This window comes from Myxocyprinus asiaticus, chromosome 23, assembly GCF_019703515.2.
Source record: "Myxocyprinus asiaticus isolate MX2 ecotype Aquarium Trade chromosome 23, UBuf_Myxa_2, whole genome shotgun sequence".
In the NCBI taxonomy this organism is placed as follows: Eukaryota; Metazoa; Chordata; class Actinopteri; order Cypriniformes; family Catostomidae; genus Myxocyprinus; species Myxocyprinus asiaticus.
In genome coordinates this window covers 15948147-15972976 of record NC_059366.1, presented here as the reverse complement: position 1 = coordinate 15972976, position 24830 = coordinate 15948147, and the positions used below count along the sequence as shown (strand labels likewise).

Here is a 24830-nt window from a genome sequence, read left to right as displayed (position 1 = left end):
GCACTGAGCCAATTGTCCAAACATTTCAACCTGCAAAAATGCTGTTGCCAAGGGCTCACGCTGATTCATAAATAAAGGTAAAGGATGTAGGTTTCACAGGGCTCGGAGGAGTGTACAGCTTCACATGAGGGGGTTTATAGAGTCTGCCTTCCCAATCTTACCACAGCAACATTCATCTAATTCTAAACACTCTGGAGGAGGATCAGAACAGTAGTAGAACAGGAGCAGAATATAACTTAAACCAGAATGACACAGGTATTCTGAAGAAATATTTTACAGAAATCACCAGCTTAGACCAGCATAAATTTCCTAGTCAAGGCTGGTTCATGCTGTATTTTGCTGGTTCATGTGTCTCCTCTAACGTTTCAGAAGAGATCTCAATAATGTCAAAAACTGTGCTCAGATTTGCCAAGATACCAAAGACTGCCATCAAAAGATTTCAGCATGAACTCTTGCATTTCTCATCAAATTCTTACAATACCAATTTAAATGATCTATGCTTTCCACATTAATATTTCAGCTTTATACCCTTACTGTATATCAACAATTGGCTCATTTGAGTCTATTTTAACTCCCCTAAGGAATTACAGAGGAACATCAGGGACAAAGTTGATTTTTAAATGAAAGGTAACTAAAAACACCTTTAAGTTTCATGAGTAATGAAACAACCATTGAGCATTACACTTTTCTTCTAGGTGAGTGCATTTCCCCTGAATATACCCAGAAAAAAATGGACACATTTCATCAGGCCATACTCAGTCTTCTATTGTACTGTCAGCCAGGGTGTTCCAAAGTATTTCAACAGGAAGCCACTGTATGTGAAAAAGAACTGGGGTCTATGGAAGGGAGCTTCAACCTGAAATTCCAGGAACATTCCTGGAAACAGTTCCTGTGCTAAATCTGAAGCTATTTTTGGGCACGAGTAAGACAGTGCTATGAGTGTTATGCAAGTTGTACCTGGAAGTTGCCCACCATGATGAGTCCTGCAGCACAGATCCAGCCAGTGGAGAGACTTGCTGTGTTTAGTACACAGTTTTGGTGTTTCTCTATCACATGGGCATAACGCAGGAACACAATCACCATCACTGTGTGAGAGAGAAAGCGAGAGAATCTCTTTATTTCAAACAATTGACAAGCACACATTTAAACAAAAGTGAAATATTGAATATTAAACTGAATATTGGAATAAAACATTATAATTGAAAGGTATTTTTTGAAAAATAATGTATTCCTAAAATATTAAGTAGTTTGTGGCATCCATCACTGGTCTTCTAATCGTTTCACTGACAGCATGCATATGTCGCTGAAATTTGATGTGTGCATTTTCATCTGTACAATGTGATTTTTCCATCTGCAATATGTTCCTAAGGAATGCTAATAGCATTCAGCAGTTGTTTTCAGTGATTTAAAAAGTACAAGAACATGATGTTGCCTCCCTGCTGTGAAAAGACCAGCATTTCTGGTCACCAGCATATATTGTGTTTTGGATGCTGGTGTCCCCACAAGGCTTCTTAACTAGCTTAACCAGCAAGACTTCCTTGGTCAACCAGCTTCTCAAATACAGTGAGGCCATACTGGTTGACCAGCATCACCAGCTAAGATGCTGGTCCAACAGCTAGACCAACATTAACCAGCCTGGTCATGCTGGTCTAAGGTGGATTTTTCAGTTATCAGGTGCTTGTACACATGGAAGTCAAAATTGTATTGTACACTTAGAAGTCAATACACAAGCCAACAAATGAGAATCAGACAAAAGAATGATAGTCTCTGTGTGTACCACATCATGACAGGCTTATGGGCCGTTCACAGAGCATTTGGATTCTTCCGTTCTGAAACAGTTAGATGGCACAACAGAATGGAGCATGACTTGAGACAGTTTTAAAAGTGAAAACATTTTTAACTTGAAAAATGGTCATTAAAATGTGACTAATTGCGCAAATCAGAAAAAAAAAGAAAAATAAGACATGCAGCAATTAGAGGTAGGCCAATGTTTTACCAATTAATCGGTGCCAATAGTTGCTTTTTGGAAAAAATTGGTTATCGGCAAAAAACTATAACGATAGTTGCCGTCTAGAAGATTATTTTTTGCCTCTGTGTTCCTCTGTGGCTGGTGCTGGATTATTCTACAGTTAGAACAGCTTGGTTCAAAGTATAACAGAGGCCACTAGAGCTGAAATAAAAACTATCACTGATTGAAAATTTTCATTCATACTGTATATTTAACCTCACTTCAATGCATATTTTGTTAGTTTGATTAGATACTCAAGTGTGTTTAATTGAAGAAAGAGCTCTAAAAAGAAAAATGCGACTACAGTATATGGAACGTGACCTGTCAGCACATACATTGTGTCTCTAACTTCATATCTTGTATACAATAACATTTTTTTTTAAAAAACTCTGATAAAGAGTTATATAGTATATATATCTCTGGTAAAATATGTATATACAAAATCCTTAATCTGGTGAAAATAAAGCCTAATTTGGTACTTATAAGAGAACATTATAACAGAACGACAAGTCTTTGTCATTTCAAAATAAGACTCATGAAATAATTAAGTGTATTTCGGGCTTGTTCACTGTCCCGTGTTATTCTCCAAATCTTTTTTTTTCTGGTTATTATTAGGATTTTGGCTGCACATTCTATAAATTGATTTTAAAAATGATTGGCCGATTAATCGTTTACCTGCGTTTTCCACCACCTTAGTTATCGGTATCGGCAAAATCCACTATCAGTCGACCTCTAGAAGTAACAGTTATAGACATCCATATGACATGTGTACACAAACTAACAACTAAAATATATCGCAAATGGAACCCAACAATATGTCATGTGTCAACGGCACATTTTCTCATTTCCAAAAAAGGCTGGCCTCTGTACAAACTTAGTTGAACAAAAAACACTATTTCAGTATTTTTTGGACCAGAAAATATCCATTGTTTTGCTGGAAACTCTGCAGAGGGAAGCTGAGGACAGAATGGATGAGAGAAGGGATTTTTGGTAGTAAAGGTGCTGAGCCGTATGTCCTGATTGAACTGACTGAAACCAAGTTCTTCCCAATCTATTCAACTGTTTTCTCTGCTGGGTTAATGCTTAATGAATAATGAATTGGAGCAGATGTAGCCAGGAAGATTGGCAAGGGCTTGGGGACAATGAATCGCCCATCCTAACCCAATCTGCCTTGCAGAACATTCCCTGTTATACTATAAGATAACGATCTTAAAAGTGTGTGTTTGGAGGCGGGCTTTGCCTATCAATATTGATCAACATGTCGTGTCATTTTCACAGTTTAAGAACATTTTAAAAACATGTCCACGCACGAAAGCCTGAACCAAGGAGGTCTAATACCAAGAAAAAGCTCTCTAATAATATTTGCAATTTAAATTTTGCTTGCAATAAATTTGGTTTCATCAGGGTACACGGTTACTTTTCAAAACTTCATCCGACACTGAATGCTCAAGCAGTATAATTTACACTTAGAAAACTACTGATGTTGCTATAACAATACAAAAAGCACTTACCAATTTGCTTGAAGTGAAAATCAGTCCTCCTTTCCTGTTTAATTAAACAATTGCACAATCATGCAGAACATCTCAGGTTTTTAAATCCATAAGGATCTCTTTCTCAACGGCAATAGCAGAATTGACAGCCAACTCATCAGCAAGATCTTTCAAATTACGTACATCACTCAAAGTGTGATTGCGTCACTCAAGGCCAGCTAGAAGGCCTCGACTGGGACATATCCTAAAATCCATACCCACCAAGAACAAATAAATCAATCTGATTGGCTGATGAATCTGACAGGCCTTCAAGCCACAGTGTCTCGTACCCACTGTGAAATTTGGTGGAGGATCGGTGATGATCTGGGGGTGCTTCAGCAAGGCTGGAATCAGGCAGATTCGTCTTTGTGAAATCAAGCCACGTACAAGGTTATCCTGGAAGAAAACTTGCTTCCTTCTGCTCTGACAATGTTCCCCAAATCTGAGGATTGGTTTTGCCAGCAGGACAATGCTCCATGCCACACAGCCAGGTGTGGATGGAGGACGAACAGATCAAGACCCTGTCATGGCCAGCCCAATCTCCAGACCTAAACCCCATTGAAAACCTCTGGAATGTGATCAAGAGGAAGATGGATGGCCACAAGCCATAAAACAAAGCCGAGCTGCTTGAATTTTTGTGCCAGGAGTGGCATAAAGTCACCCAACAGAAATGTGAAAGACTTGTCAAGAGCATGCCAAGACGCATGAAAGCTGTGATTGAAAATCAGTGTTATTCCACCAAATATTGATTTCTGAAGTCTTCCTAAGTTAAAACATTAGTATTGTGTGGTTTAAAAATGAATATGAACTTGTTTTCTTTGCATTATTTGAGGTCTGAAAACACTGTATCTTTTTTGTTATTTTGACCAGTTGTCATTTTCTGCAAATAAATGCTCTAAATGACAATATTTTTATTTGGAATTTGGGAGAAATGTTGTCAGTACTTTATAGAATAATTATTTTTTTTTTTTTTTCATTTTACTCAAACACATACCTATAAATAGTAAATCAAGAGAAACTGATAATTTTGCAGTGGTCTCTTAATTTTTTCCAGAGCTATATATATATATATATATATATATATATATATATATATATATATATATATATATATATGACTCTCCCTTCTTGTTTTTCTTAATATCTTTTTTTAGTTTTCAGTTTTCAGAGGAGGCTATTGTCATATGATAAATATTTTATGTTACGTATGGTAGACGCAAGGAAAGTGAACGGTGACTGAATCTGTCATTCTGCCCAACATCTTTTGTGTTCCACGAAAGAAAGAAAGTCATCTGGGTTTGGAACAACATGGGAGTAAGCAAATGATAACAGAATTACTGTTTTTTTAGAAAATATTGCAGAAATTAGGGCTGTTTATATAATGTGTTAATTTAGTGATTAATTATACGAAAAATAACATGTTAAAAAACAAAAACACAATTAATCATGCCCCCAACTCGAACGTAAATTCCATAATAAGGAATGTACCTACAATCAGACCAATTTTAGCTTGATGCACCACACTGACATTTTTACGAATCTGTGACAGCAGGGGACAGTCAGTGCTACATCTGCAGGCAACATTCCTTGTCAACCCAACAAACAGAACAGAATTCTACAGACGAACATTTGCGCTTAAGAAAGACGTACCGAGCACAACATAATGCAGGCTTGAGACATACTTTTCAAAAGACAAAGTTTTAAAATACACTAAAATTGGCACAGCATTCTAAAAACACCTAGCGCTTATGACCAGAGACACTGAAAACTAATGAGACTCGATGCAACCAAAGTGAAATGCACGGGAAATAACCATCCGATTGAAAATTTTTAAAAAGGGGATGCATACACAAGCACAAGAACTTCACGGATCTTCTTCAGTGTGTCTGATATCGACATGCAGAGACACAAATGAGAAGCACGAACATCTGAAGCTCCTTTAATACAGTAAATCAACAAAAATAACGGATAATTCTGCCTGAAATGTTGCGTTTGTGCTTAAATTAAATTTCAGATGCATCTGGGAGAAACAGTGCGCCATTTTTAGCAATTTCTTTGTCTTTTATGACTTTGTTGCTCTTTAATGTCATGCAGCATCAACAATGACAGAATGATTGATGCATGCCGACATGAAATCAGAGACCCTCCCCTCGAAAATTGAACAAGTGGTCACAGAAGACGCATTTAAGCGACCAGGTGTAAACAGTGATGTGTCTGGCCTGACCACATGTGATCAGATATCCCGAAAAACACATCTTTATGGGATAGTTCACCCAAAAATGAAAATTCTCTCATCATTTACTCACCCTCATACCACCCCAGATGTGTATGAATGAATGAACATTACACTAATATAGCGTTTTTCTGAAAGTATGTGTATGACTTTTTTGATCCATGAGAAGGAATGCTTCCATCCAATCACAGCACGACCTCATGCATGAGCTGGCATTACAGTGGAGAATTCAAACTCATCATGGACGTAACAGCTGTTTCGCAGACTAAAGACTTCAACAGCACTCGGGAAACAGACGTGAGAGTGGACTTTTACACTAACACCATGGTCAGATCGAAATCACTCCACAGATCGCACTGCAGTCCATAACCGGAACAGTGCAAGCATTTCTTGGCTGCAGTTGTGCTAGTCGCGCTCCAAAACACGCTGTTTGTAAGGGTGGACTGTTACAAGCGCTGATTCCATCGCTACTTCTATGTGTGTCGGATAATGGACATGATAAGATTTAAATCACACTTCATAACCCCACCGAAGCGAGCATGTTTGTTGGCTGGCGGCTATTGCACTTCAAACATAAAGCTGCGGTGTATTCCAGGTGTATTTGTGGAGGCTGTTCTGTTAAGATGGTGCCGACCGATTGCGACATTGCGTCTTCTCGTCGTGCATCTGATCATAAACAGGATGACACAATAGCTTGTTCAAAAATAGAAGACACAGATGAAAACCAAAAACTCAAAGTCATGTCATATTTTCTATCTACTTTACATCAAGTTTCCGGGATTTACGAGTCATGTATCGAACGATTTTAGAGTCATGTTAAAGCGTATTATGCTTAAATATTGTGGTTATACTTTTAAAACAAGTGTGTATATGTTTTGTGTGTTGAACCTGTTTACTTTCATGTGCCTTACTGCACGCGATATGTTTCTTTAGAAAAAGAGGGATGAGTCTAAATAATTTTCTTGACCTCCTTCCGTTTTCCCTCTTCCCACCCACAATACCAGCCCACATATTAACATATTTTCCCGGCCATTTCGAGAGTCGTTTCTCAGTCTGAGGTGTGAAAAACTGGGGCTTAAGTAGGTGGGTTTTCATGACCCTTTAATACCTGGTGTAAAAACGGGTCAATAAGGCTGTTATCAACTGTTACAAACAGAATCTTCAAATCTCTACCAAAATAAAAGCTTCCGTCAAAATTAAGGCTTGAAGGTTTAACCTGACTGCATAGCAATACCACAAGCAAGTAAAGAAATTTGTAATAATAATTATTATTATTATTCAATAGTAATTTATTTCTTTAATAATGTCTTAGCTTAATAACTTATTATATTTATCATAAAAATGTATATTAAATGTTTCTTTTTTTTTGTTCTTTTCCATCAACAATTGACTGTAAACAACAGAAAAGGTATTAAAAGAGACATTATTCAGTGACAAATGGATTGTGTGGATCTCATCTTTGGACATACATTACATGGAACCAAACTTTTACTCTTATCATGCAGGATTTTGGGTTTGAACTTGAAATCTGAAAATTTACCAGACAGTGGCTAATCACAGAGATTTTTAGTCACATATGCAAGTGATTTACTCACACAGTAGATCACTGCCACATTGAGAAAAAAATTTAAGAATCGATATCGAGATTGTTTAAATTAAGATTACGATGCATCAGAAAATCTATATTTTTGCCCAGTCCTACAATATACAGTATGTATATGATGTAACGTATTTGAATTATCAGAATTATAATATTTACTATATATTACATTTATATTTATTTTAATTATTATTAACTACAGTAAATAATCTTTATATGGGCATCTTTCTCAGTAAAAATAGATTCTATTAAATAATCTGCACTGTAAGCATGTAATTAATTTGCTTAAAAAAATATATATTATAGAAAATATATTTAGAAATATATTTAAATCACAATTATTTTTTTTAATTATTTAATAGAAGTACCATTATTAGTATCAGTAATGGTAGTATGGTGGTACGGGACAATACTGGCCTTGGTATCACATTGAAATGAAATAAGAGGTATCGCTCATCCCTTGAGTGCAAACAAAAGTGTCAGTTTTTCCAACTAACTGTCTGTGTGTGTGTGTGTGTGTGTGTGTGTGGGTGTGGGGGGGGGGGGGGGAGTGTGCTTCTAAGTACAGTTTCCTGGAAATAAGCTCTCTACCTCAGAATGCAGGAAACAAAATCTGGGACTCATGGTGTCCATTGGACAAGGGCCATTATTATTCTGCCCCTAACTAACAGCACCCCTCAGAGACTACATTACACTCCAACCAAACATGCACTACATTAATGGCAATGTTTTGCCTTACTAAAGAATGTTCCACTCTTCTGCTAGATATTAAAGATTGTGCAAGGCCAAAGCAAGAAATTGGCCTTCTGCACGTCATTGGTTTTGACATCAACACAACAGCAGTATTAATTAGTACAGTCACAACTAGTGCCTTCCGACTGAATGCATCATAATGTTTGTTCTAAGTACATCAGAGAACTTTTTAGTGTTTAGTACACACTGTGATAATCCTATGAACACCACAGACAGAAATGACCAGTTTCACACACAGGGTGCTTGCGAACAATCTTTTTAAAACTGATGAGATACGCTTGGCTATTGCAGATAAGATAGCAATGACTCTGACAGGGCAGATCTTCCCATCTACCAACAGTCCATAAAAATCCCTGATAGTCAGTGAGGCGTGATGAACTACTATAGCTTGTGAGAAATATTGTATCAGCATGACACAAAAGACTCTAAATCAATGGTCATATCTCACTCACACAATCACTTGTATTTTTCCAGTAAAAAATATCTATTAATACAAGAAAAGCAAAATTAGCTTTCAGAGAAAATATCTCAAGTTTATTTTTCTTACCCCTATGCAAAATAGTTTTTTTCTTGTTTTAAGCATAAAACCTCACTAGATTTTGTTAGATTTATGCTAGATGTTAGATTTACAAGAAGATTTCAGTTTGATTTACAGAAAAAAATAAAAACAAATAAAAATATAAAATAAAAAATAAATAAAGAGGCATCTGTCAGTGTGGTAAGAAAAAGAAAAATATATATAGCCTATTCTCGGAAAACAAATCTTAATATCTTATTTTATTTATTTTTTGCTTTTCTGTTTAATGGATTATTTTTCAAGGATTTTTAAATATCCAATTATATTTCCAATTTTTTTCAAATATAATTTCTGTGTATCTCTGCTCCAAGAAGGTTCCGATTAGTGAGGAGTGAAATGTGGTGGAAATGCCATAGTTCAAAAACATAAGCGAGACAATTTGGTGCAGCACTTTTTCAAGGGATGAAAAACAGATAAAAGTGTACTCAATTTTCCTGTCACAAGGTCTTTGGGAGCTTAAACTAGCTTTGGTCAGTTCCTGCTGTGAACTTTCTCCACCCTGTTTCCCCTCTGTTAAAGCGCTACTCTGTTGTGAGATGTTTCCTCCAATACCATGCTCATTTCAAAAAGAGCTCTAGAAAGCTCAGATTCAGGAACACAGTATTACATAAGCTGCCAGTGAGAAAACAATGCAGCCCTAGGGAACCACTGGTCACCTTTGATCAGACAGTTGCCATGCATTTAAAAAAAAAATTTTTTTTATATAAACAACTTCATAGTCCGGGAATGGCGATGTTATAAATCACAAAGCATAAGAAGAGTTTTTCGTATTAGACCCTCTTCAAACAGTATTCAAAACCGCAACATTCTTGATTTGTTAGATGAACAACAGTAATTTCCTTACGCAAACAGGCAAAAACCGAGTCTCACAGGAGGCTAACACTCTCACTTAAGAGTTACACAGGGTGGAGAGCCGGACATAACAATACAGCCCTTCAGCTCTCAACATGGACACTGCCACCGGGCCCAAACGCTCAGGTCAAAGGTCACACTGAACCAATAATTCTTTACAAGTCTCTTTTCTCACAGACCTGCTGCAGTGCATACTTTGCACTTGGCTGTAACTGACAGTATCCGAGCATGATGCGGTGTAGGGCATACAGGATACAGCAGGATTTATGACTGACTGTTCCCATGAGTCTCACGAATGCCATAAGAGTGAGCCTTTGTGATCACCTGCAGTGGTTCTGAACTTCTGAAAGGGTCGCGGACAGCAGGGGAAGGCCAAGCTAAATGCAAATAATAAAATGCAACTACTCATATAACCATATATTTTCTTTTTGACATCCAAGGCTGTGCGTTCAATCGCACTCTACAGCATCTTGGTGTAAATTCATTTGTCACTTGGTAGAAATTAGAGAAACTAGACAGATACCAACATGGAGCATGACATGACCTTTACAAATGTACACCATGAACAAGACCCAAATTTAGGGGGCCTGGGTAGCTCAGTGGTAAAATACACTGGCTACCACCCCTGGAGTTCGCTAGCTCGCTTGTTAAAATCCCAGAGCATGCTGAGTGACTCCAGCCAGGTCTCCTAAGCAACCAAATTGGCCCGGTTGCTAGGGAGGGTAGAGTCACATGGGGTAAACTCCTCATGGTCGCTATAATGTGGTTTGTTCTCGGTGGGGCACGTGGTGAGTTGAGCACGGTTGCCACGGTGGATGGTGCAATGCGCTCAACTATTCAGTCTAAAGCCCAAAGTATACTCCGATTTTAATGCGAACGCTCAGCGTCTGCATACAGTCGTACGCGAGCCTGTCGAAGTATACTCCATCTGACTGTGCGCGCATACACAGGCATTTGGCGCATGCGGGCTATGACTGCTATAAGACGACAAACTAATTCTCTTAAGGAGTTTAGACCCATAAATACGTCTTTATATTCCTTCAGTCTCCAGTTACAGTATACACTTGCAGGTATCTCCAGACCTCCTCACACACGTTCTTGACGTGCACATCCACTGTTTTTACCTTCGTCTTCTGTTGTTTACCAGCGATTACATCTTCTTCTAGCACTTCTTTGTGACAAGAACGGCTCAGATGTGAGTGTTGCCACCTTTTGGACATGCTAATTAGTGCAAATAATTCCAGGCGCGTGTGCATTCTGCGCATTCAATAACGCAGTTAGAAAAATTGGGTTGCGCGCGTTCAATGCTTGAGCACTCTGCTGATGACAAAATTGCGTCACAAGTCCTGCACTGACCAAAGTATACTTTTGGCTTTAGTCTTGTTAATAATTTTGCATATCGTTTGGCCTATGCAGTTCAGTAATATCAATACAGTTCAATGTTTGCTTTGAAGGACATTTTTGATTATTTTTGTACGATAAACAATTTTTGGACTGTATTAAGTTAACACTTGATGTCCAAAGTAAAATGTGGGTGCTGAAGCAAAACCAGTTGAGAATCACTGCTCTGTGATATGATTCACCACTCTTGATTTGTTCTTTTCATAAACAAATATGTTTCAAATCTGATATGGCGCAAATGTCAAAATGTTAATTGTTAACATAAGGACGTTTGTTTACTTGTCTTCTTGTTTATCCACTTTTAAATAACTCTCTTGTCTACATTTTTCCTGTGATGTAATTCAAATTCAATTCAGATAATATTTGAAGATGATTCATCATTCTTGTACAGCAACTCAGTTGGTATCTGATGAAAACGTTTGGTAATACACAGTGACTACATCACCCACTCAGTTTTGTAAATGCTTGAATGCACATGTCTAGCTTTTTCGAGTTGTGAAATATCAAAGTGATGCTGAAATATTTCTTTTTAGGACAAGTGTTGGGTATGAGCAGTGTTTATCATCAGTTTTGAGATGATAACGCCTGCCCATGCCCAAACATTTGTAATGAAGATAGTTGGCCTTGTATAGTTCATTAAGGTGTGGCAGTGAATAATACACATACACAAACACAGTGAGCCTGTGGTTTCCTTGGCTGATTACTGCCCAGACAGTGAAACTTTGGAGCACAGATGGGAATCATTTACTGGGGAGGCAACTACAGATTGATCTGAAATACCAAAATCAAAATAAGTTCAGGGACCCTATAAATGAGAGTTAAAAGTAAGTTGAAGCTTAACTAAATTTAACTATTCAATACTGCTGACAGGATGAGGTCAGGTTTGGAGAGCAAGTCTTAAAGGAATAGTACACCCAAAAATGTAATTTCTATTGTCATTGCCGTTCTAAACCCTTATTATGTTATTTTTTTTTTTCATGAAACACAATAGGAGGAATATTTACACAGCTATTACCATTTAACGATAGTTCATCATGACCAGGGGCTTTCAAGCTCTAAAAAGCACAAAAAAACTAAAGTAACTTATAAAAGGCATTATAAAAGCAATCCATACAACTTGTATGCTATATTCCAAGTCTTATGTTAGGTTTGTGTGAGGAACAGATTGAAATGTACCAAATTTTTCACTGATAATCTTGCACTTCCTCAAACATTGCATCTAGCCCATGTTCACATCCAGAATTAAAAAATGGTGCACCGCATTCGGTAACTACACACACGAGCACCAATGCTGCTTTGGCGTCAACAACATTGATGTGCTTTTTTAAATCTGTATGCGGACATGGGCTATTTGCAAGCTTCGGAGGAGAGCAAGATTATCAGTGAATGTATACTTAGATTTCAGTTTGTTCCTCACACAAAACTACTGGATGGCATCAGAAGACTTGGAAAATAGCTTGAATGTACAACTTTAATATGGTTTTTGTTGTGGTGATTGTCCTTTTTAGACCTTTACAGCCTCTGGTCACTATGAGCCGTGTAAGAGCTGCCTAATGATTCTTCAAAAACACTAACAGCAGACAGGTTTTCAACAACAAGAGGATGAGTAAATAATGACAGAATTTTCTTTTTTGAAGTTGCGCTTTATGTAACAGGTTTTGCACTTGTGAGGATTTTTCACAGATATGAGATGCATACAAATAAAAAATGAATCAAATATAAATGGGAATTAGGCTTTAAAATATGTCATTTGTGAGATACACATCATAAACTCACCCATGAAGGATCCAGTGCTGCAGATGAGACTGAAGAAGCAGCTCTCTGGAGGAAGTGTGCCACATTTACTGCAGATCAGAACATCAGAGCAGAGGTTAGATGCCCAGGGTTCTCTCCTCATGAATATACGTACATACACATCTCAAAGCAATGGGTCCTGAGGGATGAATTTCCATTGACAGCTGACTAAAATAGGCTGTTTGGCCCTTGGGAGTGCATTGACAGCGGTTTGTTATTGGGAGAAAGGGGGTCGGAGCTGGAAGAGGGCTCAAGGACCCTTAGCATTTATCACACAGCTGTCACACTGTATTGGAAATTACAAAAGACAAGAAAATATAGGGCCACCAGTGATGAAAGACAGAGAAAAACTAAGCAAGCACCTAACCATGAAAGGAAACCATCCTTGTAAACACACAGGTAATGATTACTGAAGATCATTCAGCCTTACATGTCACTGTGACATGAAACCTTTAAAGGAGATACTATTGTAAATACATAGAGTAAATATATCTAAATTTACAGGCAATCCTCCTAAAAGTGCCAGCTTGCCTATATGACACCAGTAAACCCAGCTGTAAACTCAAAATCTTTCTAAATCTTTATTTTTTGTCTTATTTACAGTACAAATATCTAAAAATCCTTAAAACAAGTTAAATTTACTTGAGAGGCAAAAAGTGTAAGATAACAAGTCTTTCAAAGAATAGATCTTGATTTCACCCACCCCTTTTTTTAAGCATTAACAATATCTAAAATATCTATTGAGGTTTGTTCTTAAAACAAGAAAAAATAATTTGCCAAAGAGATAAGAAAATAAAAGATTCAAAATATATTTCCTGAAAAGTCTTATTAGCTTACACGATTTTGCTTCTCAAGTTACTTTATCTAATTTCAAAGATGGTAAGATATGTTTACTGGAAAACAACACAAAAATACTTATTTCAGTGATCATTATTATTACTTGCACTTAAGACCAAATGTTCTCTCAAATATCTTAAGAAATCTTACTTCCTAAAATATTTCTGAACCCAAGTGACCTGCCTTAAACCATGCCAAATGCACCTATACTATATTACACATAGTATGCTTTCTAAAAATACTGCACTAAAGTGTTCAAGATAAGCTTGATATAAGTATGTATGTTACAAGTTACAAACTCTCTTTCTTTGTGTGTGTGTGTGTGTGTGTATATAACTGGGCAGGTTTAAGTGGTTTAGGAGGACTTACAGGTTACAAACTGGTATTATACTATAAATGTGGTTTATGAGGACATTTCTAGTGTCCCCATAATTCAAATTGCTTAAAAATCATCCTAAACAATGTTTTTTTGAAAATGTGAAATGCAGAAAGTTTTTTGTGAGGGTTAGGTTTAGGGGTAGGGTTAGGGTTAGGGTTAGGGGACAGAATCTATAGTTCATACAGTATAAAAATCATTATGTCTATGGAGAGTCCTCATAATGATAGCTGCACCAACATGTCTGTGTGTGTGTGTTTGTGTGTGTGTGTCTGACCTTTCACCACTTCAGTACACCTCTGGGTTAAGAACTGCACACTATGGTGAGTAACAGTCAGAATAAACCCAAACACACACACAAACATGCACACACACCCACACAAAAATACACACACTGCTTGTAGCATAAATACAGATTGTGGACACACCCAAAGGGCACACATAAATAAAACCCAACATATAACTCAAGTTCTCATACTATCGCACAGCATTGAAGGCACAGGAGACAGAACATCTATTGAACAACTCGGAGCCAAAGATCCCAAAGTTATTCCAGAATCCACAATATATGCATTGTTGGATTTCTCTTTGATTATGAAAATGCCTAGGAGTGTCAAATATATGTAGAAAATGTTTTTGCTAAAACCTCAATGTTTTTGTTCTTTTTCGCCTATTGTTTTTTTTTTTTTTTTTTTTTTTTTTCAGTAATTTGATAAATTATTTTGTCTGGTAGACAAGACAGGAAAATATCTCCAACTTAAACTGTTCTGCAAAGGTTTAGGTCACACCAAACAATGTTCCTGAATTCCTGTTTCTCCCTGACCCTCATTCTGTCTTGAGATGGAGGAAGATAGAAAAGACGCACAGGAGAAAAACAAGAGAGGCATGCAGAAGAAAGGAAGGGGCAGTCAAATGAAGAATGTGCTGACAGACCACTGCCTCAGGTGGTGAAGCAAGCTGAGAAGGGTAACTAATAGGGCGGCACGATTTGGTCAAAAAGACATATTGTGATAATTTTGACAAATATTGCGATTTGAACTGAACAAACAAAACTCCTTTCGAAACAGGATAAGAAAAAACTACAAACTAGCGTGCAATATGTTTGTCTCCAAATAAAGTTTGGCCCACACTTGGAATATAGTTAGTCTACTCTTTAAGGGTGTTCACACTTGAGTCCTTTTAAAGGGATAGTTCACCCAAAATTTTAAAATGACTTTCTTTTGCGGAACACAATTTTTTAATGAATATCTTGGTCAGTCTTTTCAATAAAATGGCAATAAAAAGGATGCAAAAGTATCATAAAAGTAGTCTATGTGACTGGCATCATATTCCAAGTCTTCTAAAGGGATATGAAAGGTTTTGATGAGAGACAACCCAAAATTTAAGTCATTTTCAGTGAGAATATTGATGTCCGTTGCACGCTCCTGAGTGCTATGAGAGAAGCTTGTTCACAGTGGCTTGTATGTTCACATAAAAACTTGTGTAGTTTAGCATTACAACGTACCTATCGTATGGCTTTAGAACATTTGGAATATGGTACATGAGTTGCAAAGCTTTTTTAAGCTTTGAAGTAGTTACTATCAACTATCATAGTTAAAAAAAAAAAAAAAAAAAAAAGGATATTGGTTTAAAATTCTCTTTTTGTGTTCAACACTTGGTTTTGGAAAAACATGAGGGTGAGTAAATTATGACAAAATGTATTTTTGAGTGAACTAACCCAAGATTCTACTGAGTGAAAAACAACTTCTCTTTGCATTCACATCGTACCTGGACTTGAAAGTGGATCCCATCCTGTTTTGTTGTCCACTTTAGTTGTGACAACGTGTATGTTTTACTCACAATGTTAATTTTTGGAACCCACTCCACTAAAAAAAATATATTATTGTAATATAATACTGACTTAATAGATGTAATGTTGAAACATTGAATACAATGAAATGACAGCTCTTGCTGTCGTTTCGTACAGACCTTATGAGGGGAACATTGTCCAGAGTACAGCATAGCGTTGGTCCCGTCTGCAAGGGCAGATCCATCTCACATGACTGGTTATACATCCTGTAAGTAAACAAATACACAAGGCCCCACACATGAATATATACAAACACATGCATTATAGAGTTGTAAGACAGCCCAATAAAAATCATCAAACTCGGAACCCACAAACCTGAGGGCCCCCCTGACATCTTGCTTGCTAGCCATAAATAATAAATCAATCATACCAGACAGATCTAAATGCACTCAACAGGAAAGCCACATCTGGCTGTGAATTTGGAGAGCAGTCAAGTTATTCACTGCCACATTCCTACTGAACACTGGATGATATGATCAGAGTTTCAATTCATTTCTAAAATAAATACGTTTTGCCAGTCATCAGAATTTTCTATTCAGACTTTGCCACACTCATCTTTAAGACAAACATAATGTAGCTACACTTTATTACTAAAGCAAACACATCCTGCACTATATGGCTAATGCTCCTCCCCAACAGGGAGAAGAAGAAAAAAAATGCTGAAAGACCACAGTTGTATCTACAGTGTAAAAAATTTGCTGAACAGAAATGCTTAGCTAATATCTTTAAAAGAAATGTTTTCTTTGGTCTACACATGCACCTAGACAAAAAGAGTACATTTTTCACCCATATTGTGAGAGTGTGATTTATTCACCAGCAGGGTTATTATAGTTTTATATTTAGTTTTTATTTCCATTGTATTTTCAATATGTCCTTTTAATTTAGTTCAGTTTTTGTTCATTTTCACTTAATGTCTGCATTTTCTAGTTTGTTTAATTTTAGTTCTTCAGTATGTTTAGTTTTTATTTAAGTTTTAGTATTTTAGTTCTTCCAACATTAAACATTACTTGACATTTTTTAAATGTGTTTAAGAGTGTTACATTTCTCAGGTCTGTCTAGTTTTATTCATATTTAAGGCAGGTTGTAAAGGTTTTAAATATTATAATATATTGTGTATCAAAAAACGTAAACTAAAATAAATTTGTTGTCTTTTTTTATTTTATATTAGCAAGTTTTGGAGTCATGAAAATGTATTTTAGTTTAGTTTTTCCCAATGATGTTGTATCCAATTAAAGGAATATTCTGGCCCCCATTCACTTCCATTGTAAGTGCCTCACTGGAACCCAGATTTAGACTTTTTCTAAAGAAAAGGAGGGGCAAGTCAAAATAAATTTTTGTGTTAATCAATATTATGCCACAAATGCTGTCGATTGAGCTTAACTGGAACTGAACCTGGAATATTCCATTAATAACACTGTTCACCAGTCTTTTTATTGAGGAGTCATTTGAATCCCCTACTAATGCCACTGCTCATGGATCCCCACACAGCTGCCATTATTGCTGTTTTAAATAATTAAGTTACAGTGTGCAACCCCCCAAAGCCCAACAGCGGTGCTAACATTTAAGTTACCTAGACACTGCTATGCTTCATATGCTAATATTTGACTAGAAGCTCTCGAGGTACAAAGCAAAAATTCAGCTGCAATTAAAAATTAAATATACAGAGGGTTCTCTCTTCACTGGCTGACACATCCTTGAGCCAAATAAAGTTAATGAGAAAGGATTCTGACACTAGTTCAACATCTCACATTAAATATATTACACATTGTTGGAAGCCAGAGGCACTCACTCTAAAGTGTGCATTTTAAAAAGGTGTTAGTCTTATGTTCCATCAGTAAATGATTAATAGCTTAAGTGCACATTTACCAAAAAAGGGGCACATTTCTTTACAAATTTGCACATTTTAGTTATGACCAAATTAATAAAATGAAAACAATACACACTTACACTTATGGTCTTGAAAGAAGTACACATAAATTAATCTGAATATTAGCAGACTGTACAGAATGAGACGGTTCACTAGTATACTTATAAATCGCAGGAATCATAATGCTAAATGTGGCGGCTCTATAAATGGATGATTATTGGGGCACTCTAAAGTCCTGCCTTTTATTGCTGATTTGAAATATTTTATTTGCTCGTAATCTTGAACAAATTTTTCAGAGATTTTATTCTTTCCCCATTAAGCAGATAGGAACTGTACTTTTCCATAGAAAATAGTGTCCTGAAGGCATTACAAACATGGCCGTAGACTGCCTTAAAGGGACTTTGATATTAGATACCATAAAATTAAATAAATTAATAAAAAAATAAAATATATGAATGATTTAAATGTAACCATTTTAAAGATGTTATTTATTATCCTTATATTTACATTTATTATATATTACTGATTAATTTTTTTTTACAATATTTAATATTTAAATTTAATTTCTATTAACATAATTAAATTAAATATTAAATTATTAATAATTCATTAAATCTCAACAATAAAATAATTCCATTTCAAAATAATAACAAATTGACACATTATTATATATACTGTGGTTATATATATATATATATATATATATATATATATATATATATATATATATATATATATATGCATACATTCTTACCAATTGTCCACAGGACAGACATGCTGGTTGTACAAGGCCATAGCATACCTGAATGGACAGAAATGATGGTACATTAGTCACAAAATGCCATCAATGCAAACCTGAATAAAGGTTTGAGGAAAATGCACTTGTATTTCATTGCAATTGCTATTTTGAATGGAGATATTTGTCTTCCTTAAAATATGCAAATTCTACAACATGTATTGTTGCATCTGTACATGTTAAACACATATTTAAACAAAACAGACAAGAACAAGCCAAAATAAACACAATGTCCTAAAAAACTCTGAATGCAGCCTCGATTCTGTCAAAATAAGAACTGTTTCAAACACAGAAATCAAAAGACCACAAGAACATTGTAAACCACTTACATCTGACATTACTCAAAGATACAGTGTGGGCTCAAAAGTTAGAGAAACACAGTGTCTTCTCTGAAATGATGCATTTCCTTTGATGTGGCTTTCTGCTTGTAACATAAAACCAAACAACCGGACAGCTCCGGAATGGTAGTCGATATGACCAGAACATCTTCATCAGATACATGCTGGTATTATGTGCCACTCTTTACTCACGCTGATGCAACAAGTGCAACAAGCTCCTGATTCAGTCGCACTGACCCTCAAAGGATGTCAATGAACCCAGAGACAGGGGTGCAAAAACCATATATACAAGGTATGCAATGCATAGCCCCCCCCCCCCACCTGTACAATGCTTATAATGGATGACATTCCCCTCCCCTTTAAGCTACAGTAATTCAGAAGCCTAACAGCATCCCATGCTGGAGACCAGCAATCAAAACACAAAATGCTGGTCTTTTCAGCAGGGTGAGCACTAAACGGATGGTAAACACACCCACAGCACCTACTATCATATACCATCTCAGCCCGTCTTTCATTCATGCTAATCTAACTGTTGACAAACACACAAACACATTTGCATTTGTCTAGTGTAACTGCATCTGACAGCATGCAGGGTCAGCAATAGGCTAAGCAGCAATTAGCTTTGTTTTCATCTCATGAAAATGTGTGTGCGTGTCCCCACAGCGAGACAGACCACCTGAGCTGTACACTACACTTAGCACAATGCTGAGAGAAATTACATTTGGTAAACAAACATTCTACCATCTGCCCTGGCTGGTGTTATGAACAATCATGCTGACCGTTACCAGGTCACTCTCAACATCACAGAGAGAGGGACTACTTGTAACAAGAGCGAATAGTGACTTTCTGTAAAACATTTATGATACTTGTCATCCCATATAACTTTTTTATTTTGAGCATGGCACAACATTGCATATTTTGTTTTCTAAATCAGTATTTGTCCCTTTTTCCCAGTTATAACAAGATACATTAACTTGGGGATCAAAACAGCATAATAAATTAAGACTTTTTTTAAGGTGGGATGCATCGATAAAAAATGTTCTCTCCCGATCCGATTTCCGATAACTCTCAGTATCGGCCGATACTGATCCCAATCTGATACCATTGTTGTTGTTTTTTCTGATTGAGTTTAGAATATCTTTAACTCACTGTGTGGAACTGATTGGGAGTACTATTTTATGTGTAAAGAAACAAACTACACATTGTTTCATTATAGGAAAACAAAAAAACAATTATATAATATGTATATATATTATATACAATTAAATATGTGCAGCCTATTAAGAAAAACTTTTTGTTTTTGTTAACCAGTCAGCTGTATGCAACAGCAAAATTAACAGTAATTCCAGTGAACATCTTCAGTAAAAAAGAAGCCATTTCTCTTTTACACATTTTGTTTTTTTCAACTTCTTTCTGGACTAAATGGTTTCAGATCTCTTTTTTATTCACTTTAGCTGTATATGTATTATTGTATACTGTATAAAGTATATACTGTATATAAAGATACTATTTTTTATGTGAATTTCTTTGTTCTTTCAAATACAGCTTTTTTTTAAAAGAGAACAATATAAATGTTTTATTTTTATTTTGGTACAACATTTTCTAAATGAAACTTGAGACACTAGTGAGGGTGATACTTCATAGATCTAAAATGACAATAAAACACATCTTTTTAATGAACCATTATGAACCTTTTGGAGACTAATTGCTTTTGTTTGTTCTTTTTTAAAATCTCTGAGACGGATGGCAGACTCCATCGATGTCCACACCTCCTCCCTTCAACATCACGTACTCGGGTCACAAAAAGCATATAAAGGCATCATGAAAGTAATCCATATGACTCCAGTGGTTAAATCCATATCTTCAGAAGCAATATGTTAGATGTGGGTGAGAAACAGATCAACATTTAAGTCCTTTTATTCAGAAATGTTTTCTCCTTGCCCAGTAGGGTGCGATATGCATGAAGAATGTGAATCACCACAAACACAAGAAGAAGAACGTGAAAGTGGAGATTTACTGAGCAGGAAGGAGAATTTATAGTAAAAAAGGACTTAAATATTGATCTGTTTCTCACCCACACCTATCATATCACTTCTGAAGACATTGATTTATCCACTGAAGTCTGGATTACTGTTATGTTTCCACTGGAGTCTGGATTACTGTTATGTTTCCTTTATATGATTTTTGTACCTTCAAAATTTTGGCACCCATTCACTTGCATTGTATGTACCAACAGAGCTGAGATATTCTTCTAAAAATCTTTGTTTGTGTTCAGCAGATGAAAAAAAAGTCATCCACATCTGGGATGGCATGAGGGTGAGTAAATGATGAGAGAATTTTCATTTTTGGGTGAACTATCCCTTTAAATCTTTTGTTGTAAATAAAAATGGACAGTGTTGTTTGCATAAACAGTATGTTCCACCCTGCACAGAACAGCACATAATTGTGGGATGAGTGACCAGAGTTATCCTGATTCATAAACGACAGCCTGAACATAAAGAAAATAAGACCAAATGGAAATATTGCCCCGGAAAATTACCCTTGCCTAAATGGAAATGTTTTTTACAATGTACCATGAATAACTCAAGAAACGTTCCACTGGGGTGTAACAGAGTACTGTGCACTGTGAACTACTCAAAAAACTGACTTTTACTAACAGATGACCACCATTATGAAACAATTAATTGTGAGAACATACCAAACATCCTTTTGCAGATTCAGTTGTGCTTTTAACTTTTTTTTTTTTTTTTTTTTTTTTGGGTAAACTCAGTTCCTTTGCAGGTCATAATTAGAGATTCCATTTTCAGCCATAAAAACATGCCCTTTCTTGCAAAGATACTGAAAGAAAAAGTCGCTGGAACAGGACAAGTTTAGTCCATGTTGTACTGGGAACTTCTCCCAGACCGTCACTACAGGAGTCATGGAAAGAATAAACAAAACATTCCCTCCCTCCCTCCCTCCCTTCCTATCTCTGGCATAGTAAATGAGAAGTTGCTGATGCTGCTCTCCCTGCACTGGGTTTATGTAACCACCTCAGTCAGTTCACTCTCAAGGCTCTACAGGAGAGGAAGGGGACCTTGAACTCCCTGTCGAAACAGGGTGCCTGCAAGCATTCCACGGGAAGGAAATATGGACAAGCAAAGAGACGCCAGCACTGCGATGTACCTTAAAGCAAATAAAAAAGAATAAAAGGTTTTGTGTATCCCCCTGGGTCTTCTACCATTGATCACATACTTGGAGCCAAAGTCCCTCATCCCAATTTCTTTATTTATTACACGGAATCATTCATCACCATGTTCTTAGCATTCACATGCTTGCTCATGCATGATGTTCTTCCAGAACATCACAGCTTCCCTATCCATTGCTGTACCATGACAATGTTGCTAATAATGACCTCAAAGTCCTCAGCATTTTTCAGGCAAGCTCAGATGAGTCAGCTATGGGCAAGTTTGTGACGGTTTTATGAACAGCTCGCTCCCAAAAGATTAGGTTTAGGAATATGGCTATATATTTGAAAGAATATGGCATTTCATATTTTATCCTCATTCAAATAATTCACCTTTCAAAACAAGTTACATTAAAAAATATAAATGTTTGCAAGGGAGCTTTGCGATTTCTCAAAATAGATACAAAATAGCCTTCTCCAGGGAGAGGGAAATCTTTGTCAAAGCATTCAATAATAAATATTTCAAACTATCCTACATTTATGCAGTCTAAACTGAACAGCGATATCCCTGCTGAAAAGACCAGCTTAACCAGCATGCAACTCCTATGGTTTATAATGGTTAGTGTTGGTCTTAGCTGTGGACCAGCATAGCCATGTTGTTCACCAGCAAAACTTAAATGAATGTTTCTGGTTCAATACAAGTTAAGCTCAGTCAACAGCATTTGAAGCATAATGTCGATTACCACAGAAAATATTTTCAACTCATCCCTCGTTTATTTAAAATGGGGGGGTGAATGTGGCCAATCCATAAACATTAAAACACACACTATTTAAAAAGTATAGCGACAAGACGTAAACATTTTTAATGTAAACAGGATTTTAGTGTGATAAATTCTCTACTGCACATGATTTTAGTTGATAAAATTGCTTATAAGGTTTACTTGTTGTGTCATCATGGCAACAAAGTTGTAACATTGGACATAACTTTCCACTACTAACGTTAGTACACGATTTAATCACACTAAAATCATGTTAACATGCATAATGACTGGTCCCATTCACTTCCATTGCAAGTGCTTTACTGTAACCATGATTTTTGCTTCTTCTTTTTTTCTTTAAGTACAAGTTGAAAATATTGTTTGCTGAAATCAATATTATGCCACAAATGCCCAAGTATACATTTAATCTGATCATTCTTTTAACTGGTGAAACTGGTCGACCAGTATGAATTTTCTTGTAATGCTGGTTAAAGGAAATCATGCTGGTTGAGCTAGACAAAAAGCCTTGTTGGAAGACAAGCATTGAGTATGTTGTAGACCACCATTCAAAATGCAACATATGCTGTTGACAAATAGGGATAACTGCATAAAAATACACTGACTGCAACATATTGGCTACATCAAACCATTAAAATAATCTGTGGAATACAGAACTACAAGGCTGTCTTGGCATTTTTAATACCAACTTCTAGACCCATTTAGCTGACGTTCACCAAACTGACACATTATATGTTCAATCTAAGACATGTCACCTATGTCCATCCGATGTCCATTGAAAGGACGTTGTTAAATTGCTGTGAATCAATTTAAAATCTTAAATCTTAAGTAGTCTGAGTTATTTAATCTTAAATCACAGCATCCTTGACACTTCATCCACACCTATTGCAATCATAATCATTCCATCTGATATAAAATAAAGATAGACTCACACAACCCATATTCCAGTGATGGTGAGAGCTGGGAGGCTGACAGGTAAGATCATCCACAGAGACATCTCCAGCACAAGATCCTCAGCGACCCTCAAAACATCCACCTCTTTCGCCTTCGCCAGCCTGTCTCTCTTTGCTCATCAATGTGCATTTATACTCTTTGCACGACCCCAAACAGGCTCATCTTATACATATCTGCGAGGAAAATTGAATATGCTTTACAATTAGAAACACACTGATGTCAATGTTTGGACTGTTCCTTAAAACTGTAAGATAACCTATTTCAAATTCATCTAGAGTTTAATCTTTTTGGTAACCAGGCAGAATGGTTACCAAGTAACCAGTGAAGTGAAGTTGCAGGCTATCTGCAGGTTCGAAGGAATGAAATGTAAGACTTTTTAAGACTTTTTAAGGTCTAATAAAAGAAACATTTAAGAAAAAACACATTAAATAATTAATTAGCAGGTAAATACAAAACCACTGAAGCTACCTGGATGTCTCTGGACATGTTTTTTAAATATTATTGTATTTTAATTTTATGTAGCTTAAAGTATGTAGCCTATATTGTGACCCCTCTCTTTAGTCACTTGCTTTCCAGCAAGACGTGATGCACTAGACCAATGCATTGGCAACGTCACAGTTTACGTCAAACATGGAAGTGGTGTGCAAAAAATAAACTTTTATCGGATTATGTTGTTGAAAAATGATTTTGAGGGCTCTCATTGACTGCTGTGGCATCAAGCCATCAACAGAGCTGACTGGACTGAGGAGATCATTTCAACTCAACTTTGCAGCAAAAATTTATAGTGAACATGATTACATGTTTGTTATCAACTCATTTCATTATAGTAATTGTATCACTAAGAATATGTTTGTATTTATGATAGTTTTGTGTCATACTTTCGTTTAATCATCTAATCTGTCAAATCTAACACAACTGTCAGTGGGCTTTCTGCCACCACTTACTGCGCACGTGCTGACATTTTGGTAAACAAGAGGACTGGTCTATAGACCTTATTCACAGTAGCACCATGTTTGATTTTTAATGGGAATGGAAACGAGGCTGTGAGGGATAGACTTACCATCTCTTCAATGGCATGCACGTTATAAAGCTGTAAAAAAGCTCCTAGATATCATATGATTTTC

At 36.3% G+C, this 24830-nt stretch overlaps 1 protein-coding gene across 3 annotated transcripts in view; it reads right to left on the bottom strand.

The window, feature by feature from the left end:
- The window catches only part of LOC127413657 (transmembrane protein 150A-like), a 53025-nt gene that overhangs the window by 26771 nt on the left and 1424 nt on the right, over positions 1-24830 (bottom strand). For 2 of the 3 annotated variants that reach the window (XM_051650954.1, XM_051650955.1), the window contains exons 2-6: positions 23685-23879; positions 18431-18478; positions 15929-16015; positions 12730-12797; positions 958-1085 (exon numbers count right to left, since the gene is read on the bottom strand). In XM_051650954.1, the coding sequence (XP_051506914.1) occupies positions 958-1085; positions 12730-12797; positions 15929-16015; positions 18431-18478; positions 23685-23749 (396 nt within the window). In that variant the 5' untranslated portion in view covers positions 23750-23879. The remainder of the gene's footprint in view (positions 1-957; positions 1086-12729; positions 12798-15928; positions 16016-18430; positions 18479-23684; positions 23880-24830) is intronic. The other variant, XM_051650956.1, reaches the window with a different exon arrangement.